The sequence below is a fragment of the Callionymus lyra genome, chromosome 6 (genome assembly GCF_982586985.1).
Source record: "Callionymus lyra chromosome 6, fCalLyr1.hap1.1, whole genome shotgun sequence".
Classification (NCBI taxonomy): domain Eukaryota; kingdom Metazoa; phylum Chordata; class Actinopteri; order Syngnathiformes; family Callionymidae; genus Callionymus; species Callionymus lyra.
In genome coordinates, this window is record NC_141823.1 from 1,473,653 (window position 1) to 1,481,152 (window position 7,500).

At 45.7% G+C, this 7,500-nt stretch overlaps 1 protein-coding gene across 1 annotated transcript in view; it reads right to left on the minus strand.

The window, feature by feature from the left end:
• Nucleotides 1-7,500, minus strand: part of LOC148076160 (NT-3 growth factor receptor-like) — a 131,009-nt gene that overhangs the window by 36,947 nt on the left and 86,562 nt on the right. The window contains exon 10 of the mRNA XM_087793114.1: nt 2,941-3,043. Coding sequence (XP_087649240.1) covers nt 2,941-3,043 — 103 coding nt within the window. The remainder of the gene's footprint in view (nt 1-2,940; nt 3,044-7,500) is intronic.

A 7,500-nucleotide genomic window follows, 5' to 3' on the forward strand; every position in this document is an offset into this window, starting at 1 on the left:
AGTGTCTCTGGTGTGTAGATGAAGTACACAACAGTGTCTCTGGTGTGTAGATGAAGTACACAACAGTGTCTCTGGTGTGTAGATGAAGTACACAACAGTGTCTCTGGTGTGTAGATGAAGTACACAACAGTGTGGGAGGTGAACTTACATAACGGTCCAGTGGCTAAAGTTCCGACAGAATTATTGTGTTAAATTATGGACGAGTTGGAAACAAACAAGAATAACAATCGTGTGAGTTTTATTCACTTCAACAAACACATGTTTTAAACATAGTTCTTTGTCATCGTATTAACTTCTGTTGTGTTGTTGATCTTTTCTTCATCATTGATTTCATCAGTGACCACCAGGGGGCGACGACACACTCATTCACTGCTGGTCATAATGTAATGGCCGTCTTTGATGAAGCCTCGCAGGAAGTGCTGCTGACTCAGAGTCATGCTGAGAAACTGAATCGGATCAGTTTTGCTCAAGAGCGCTGCGGCAGTGGTCAGTGGTCCAGGGGTCAAGGTTCACCTCAGTGACTGACACCTCCATCATTAACACCCTGTTTCATGAGGTCAAGACCAGGACCAGAGTCAAGACCAGGACCAGAGTCAAGACCAGAGTCAAGACCAGAGTCAAGACAAGGACTAGAGTCAAGACCAGGACTAGAGTCAAGACCAGGACCAGAGTCAAGACCAGGACCAGAGTCAAGACCAGAGTCAAGACCAGAGTCAAGACCAGAGACAAGACCCGAGTCAAGACAAGGACTAGAGTCAAGACCAAGACTAGAGTCAAGACTAGGACCAGAGTCAAGACCAGGACCAGAGTCAAGACCAGAGTCAAGACCAGAGTCAAGACAAGGACTAGAGTCAAGACCAGGACTAGAGTCAAGACCAGGACCAGAGTCAAGACCAGAGTCAAGACCAGAGTCAAGACAAGGACTAGAGTCAAGACCAGGACTAGAGTCAAGACCAGGACCAGAGTCAAGACCAGGACCAGAGGCAAGACCAGAGTCAAGACCAGAGTCAAGACCAGAGTCAAGACTAGAGTCAAGACCAGAGTTAAGACCAGAGTCAAGACAAGGACTAGAGTCAAGACCAGGACTAGAGTCAAGACCAGGACCAGAGTCAAGACCAGAGTCAAGACCAGAGTCAAGACCAGAGTCAAGACAAGGACTAGAGTCAAGACCAGGACTAGAGTCAAGACCAGGACCAGAGTCAAGACCAGAGTCAAGGCCAGAGTCAAGACCAGAGTCAAGACAAGGACCAGAGTCAAGACAAGGACCAGAGTCAAGACCAGGACCAGAGTCAAGACCAGAGTCAAGACCAGAGTCAAGACCAGAGTCAAGACCAGAGTCAAGACAAGGACTAGAGTCAAGACCAGGACTAGAGTCAAGACCAGGACCAGAGTCAAGACCAGGACCAGAGTCAAGACCAGAGTCAAGACCAGAGTCAAGACCAGAGTCAAGACCAGAGTCAAGACAAGGACTAGAGTCAAGACCAGGACTAGAGTCAAGACTAGGACCAGAGTCAAGACCAGGACCAGAGTCAAGACCAGAGTCAAGACCAGAGTCAAGACCAGAGTCAAGACCAGAGTCAAGACCAGAGTCAAGACCAGAGTCAAGACCAGAGTCAAGACAAGGACTAGAGTCAAGACCAGGACTAGAGTCAAGACCAGGACCAGAGTCAAGACCAGGACCAGAGTCAAGACCAGAGTCAAGACAAGGACTAGAGTCAAGACCAGGACTAGAGTCAAGACCAGGACCAGAGTCAAGACCAGAGTCAAGACCAGAGTCAAGACCAGAGTCAAGACAAGGACTAGAGTCAAGACCAGGACTAGAGTCAAGACCAGGACCAGAGTCAAGACCAGAGTCAAGGCCAGAGTCAAGACCAGAGTCAAGACAAGGACCAGAGTCAAGACAAGGACCAGAGTCAAGACCAGGACCAGAGTCAAGACCAGAGTCAAGACCAGAGTCAAGACCAGAGTCAAGACCAGAGTCAAGACAAGGACTAGAGTCAAGACCAGGACTAGAGTCAAGACCAGGACCAGAGTCAAGACCAGGACCAGAGTCAAGACCAGGACCAGAGTCAAGACCAGAGTCAAGACCAGAGTCAAGACCAGAGTCAAGACCAGAGTCAAGACAAGGACTAGAGTCAAGACCAGGACTAGAGTCAAGACTAGGACCAGAGTCAAGACCAGGACCAGAGTCAAGACCAGAGTCAAGACCAGAGTCAAGACCAGAGTCAAGACCAGAGTCAAGACCAGAGTCAAGACCAGAGTCAAGACAAGGACTAGAGTCAAGACCAGGACTAGAGTCAAGACCAGGACCAGAGTCAAGACCAGGACCAGAGTCAAGACCAGAGTCAAGACAAGGACTAGAGTCAAGACCAGGAATAGAGTCAAGACCAGGACCAGAGTCAAGACTAAGGAACTCAGCAGCTCAGACTTGGCTAGTGTGGAGCAGAACACTCCATCATCTTGTCCGCCCTCCTGGTTCTGGATCATCATCCGACAGTTTACACTCGGCGCCGGCGCCAGAGAAGATAAATCCGGACCTGGATCCGACCCAGCAGAACAAAAGCTTTATTAATCCTATAGAGTAGCTCAGTGTGATTGACAGCTCATGAAGTCCTGCTAGAAGAACCTGCTGAGTCAGGTCCGGTCCACGGAACCAGAAGAACCTGCTGAGTCAGGTCCGGTCCACGGAACCAGAAGAACCTGCTGAGTCAGGTCCGGTCCACGGAACCAGAAGAACCTGCTGAGTCAGGTCCGGTCCACGGAACCAGAAGAACCTGCTGAGTCAGGTCCGGTCCACGGAACCAGAAGAACCTGCTGAGTCAGGTCCGGTCCACGGAACCAGAAGAACCTGCTGAGTCAGGTCCGGTCCACGGAACCAGACCGGACGGGTCGAGCGGAGACTCATCTCAGAGAAACAAAACAACAAAACACTCGACTCACCTTTCATGCCGAACTTGGAGCGACGTCCGTATTTGTTGATGAGAACGAAGAGAACGAGGAGCAGGAAACATGTGAAGCCGGCGAGACCCACAGCGAGAGACACCTGTACACAGGTGTACACACATGTGACTATATGATGACACCTGTACACACCTGTACACACGTGTTACTATATGATGACACCTGTACACACCTGTACACACGTGTGACTATATGATGACACCTGTACACACCTGTACACACATGTGACTATATGATGACACCTGTACACACCTGTACACACATGTGACTATATGATGACACCTGTACACACCTGTACACACATGTGACTATATGATGACACCTGTACACAGGCGTACACACATGTGACTATATGATGACACCTGTACACACCTGTACACACGTGTGACTATATGATGACACCTGTACACACCTGTACACACATGTGACTATATGATGACACCTGTACACACCTGTACACACATGTGACTATATGATGACACCTGTACACACCTGTACACAGGTGTACACACATGTGACTATATGATGACACCTGTACACACCTGTACACACATGTGACTATATGATGACACCTGTACACACCTGTACACAGGTGTACACACATGTGACTATATGATGACACCTGTACACACCTGTACACAGGTGTACACACATGTGACTATATGATGACACCTGTACACACATGTGACTATATGATGACACCTGTACACACATGTGACTATATGATGACACCTGTACACACATGTGACTATATGATGACACCTGTACACACCTGTACACACATGTGACTATATGATGACACCTGTACACACCTGTACACACGTGTGACTATATGATGACACCTGTACACACCTGTACACACGTGTGACTATATGATGACACCTGTACACACGTGTGACTATATGATGACACCTGTACACACATGTGACTATATGATGACACCTGTACACACCTGTACACACGTGTGACTATATGATGACACCTGTACACACCTGTACACACATGTGACTATATGATGACACCTGTACACACCTGTACACACGTGTGACTATATGATGACACCTGTACACACCTGTACACACATGTGACTATATGATGACACCTGTACACACCTGTACACACATGTGACTATATGATGACACCTGTACACACCTGTACACACGTGTGACTATATGATGACACCTGTACACACCTGTACACACGTGTGACTATATGATGACACCTGTACACACATGTGACTATATGATGACACCTGTACACACCTGTACACACGTGTGACTATATGATGACACCTGTACACACCTGTACACACATGTGACTATATGATGACACCTGTACACACCTGTACACACATGTGACTATATGATGACACCTGTACACACCTGTACACACATGTGACTATATGATGACACCTGTACAGACCTGTACACACGTGTTACTATATGATGACACCTGTACACACCTGTACACACATGTGACTATATGATGACACCTGTACACACCTGTACACACGTGTTACTATATGATGACACCTGTACACACCTGTACACACATGTGACTATATGATGACACCTGTACACACATGTGACTATATGATGACACCTGTACACACCTGTACACACATGTGACTATATGATGACACCTGTACACACATGTGACTATATGATGACACCTGTACACACCTGTACACACATGTGACGATATGATGACACCTGTACACAGGTGTACACACGTGTGACTATATGATGACACCTGTACACACGTGTGACTATATGATGACACCTGTACACACCTGTACACACGTGTGACTATATGATGACACCTGTACACACGTGTGACTATATGATGACACCTGTACACACCTGTACACACGTGTGACTATATGATGACACCTGTACACACCTGTACACACGTGTGACTATATGATGACAACTGTACACACGTGTGACTATATGATGACACCTGTACACACCTGTACACACGTGTGACTATATGATGACACCTGTACACACGTGTGACTATATGATGACACCTGTACACACCTGTACACACGTGTGACTATATGATGACACCTGTACACACCTGTACACACGTGTGACTATATGATGACAACTGTACACACGTGTGACTATATGATGACACCTGTACACACCTGTACACACGTGTGACTATATGATGACACCTGTACACACCTGTACACACGTGTGACTATATGATGACACCTGTACACACCTGTACACACGTGTGACTATATGATGACACCTGTACACACCTGTACACACTTGTGACTATATGATGACACCTGTACACACCTGTACACACATGTGACTATATGATGACAACTGTACACACGTGTGACTATATGATGACACCTGTACACACGTGTGACTATATGATGACACCTGTACACACCTGTACACACGTGTGACTATATGATGACACCTGTACACACGTGTGACTATATGATGACACCTGTACACACCTGTACACACGTGTGACTATATGATGACAACTGTACACACGTGTGACTATATGATGACACCTGTACACACGTGTGACTATATGATGACAACTGTACACACGTGTGACTATATGATGACACCTGTACACACCTGTACACACGTGTGACTATATGATGACAACTGTACACACGTGTGACTATATGATGACACCTGTACACACGTGTGACTATATGATGACAACTGTACACACGTGTGACTATATGATGACACCTGTACACACGTGTGACTATATGATGACAACTGTACACACCTGTACACACGTGTGACTATATGATGACACCTGTACACACCTGTACACACGTGTGACTATATGATGACACCTGTACACACCTGTACACACTTGTGACTATATGATGACACCTGTACACACCTGTACACACATGTGACTATATGATGACAACTGTACACACGTGTGACTATATGATGACACCTGTACACACCTGTACACACGTGTGACTATATGATGACACCTGTACACACGTGTGACTATATGATGACACCTGTACACACGTGTGACAATATGATGACACCTGTACACACACGTGACAATATGATGACACCTGTACACACACGTGTGACTATATGATGACACCTGTACACACACGTCACAATATGATGACACCTGTACACAAATGTGATTATATGATGACACCTGTACACACGTGTGACAATATGATGACACCTGTACACACACGTGACAATATGATGACACCTGTACACACACGTGTGACTATATGATGACACCTGTACACACATGTCACAATATGATGACACCTGTACACACACGTCACAATATGATGACACCTGTACACACATGTCACAATATGATGACACCTGTACACACATGTCACAATATGATGACACCTGTACACACACGTCACAATATGATGACACCTGTACACACACGTCACAATATGATGACACCTGTACACACACGTCACAATATGATGACACCTGTACACACACGTCACAATATGATGACACCTGTACACACATGTCACAATATGATGACACCTGTACACACATGTCACAATATGATGACACCTGTACACACATGTCACAATATGATGACACCTGTACACACATGTCACAATATGATGACACCTGTACACACATGTCACAATATGATGACACCTGTACACACACGTCACAATATGATGACACCTGTACACACATGTCACAATATGATGACACCTGTACACACACGTCACAATATGATGACACCTGTACACACACGTCACAATATGATGACACCTGTACACACATGTCACAATATGATGACACCTGTACACACACGTCACAATATGATGACACCTGTACACACACGTCACAATATGATGACACCTGTACACACACGTCACAATATGATGACACCTGTACACACACGTCACAATATGATGACACCTGTACACACACTTCACAATATGATGACACCTGTACACACACTTCACAATATGATGACACCTGTACACACACGTCACAATATGATGACACCTGTACACACACGTCACAATATGATGACACCTGTACACACACTTCACAATATGATGACACCTGTACACACACGTCACAATATGATGACACCTGTACACACACGTCACAATATGATGACACCTGTACACACACGTCACAATATGATGACACCTGTACACACATGTGACTATATGATGACACCTGTACACACATGTCACAATATGATGACACCTGTACACACATGTCACAATATGATGACACCTGTACACACACTTCACAATATGATGACACCTGTACACACACGTCACAATATGATGACACCTGTACACACACGTCACAATATGATGACACCTGTACACACACTTCACAATATGATGACACCTGTACACACACGTCACAATATGATGACACCTGTACACACACGTCACAATATGATGACACCTGTACACACACGTCACAATATGATGACACCTGTACACACATGTGACTATATGATGACACCTGTACACACATGTCACAATATGATGACAACACCACGACCATA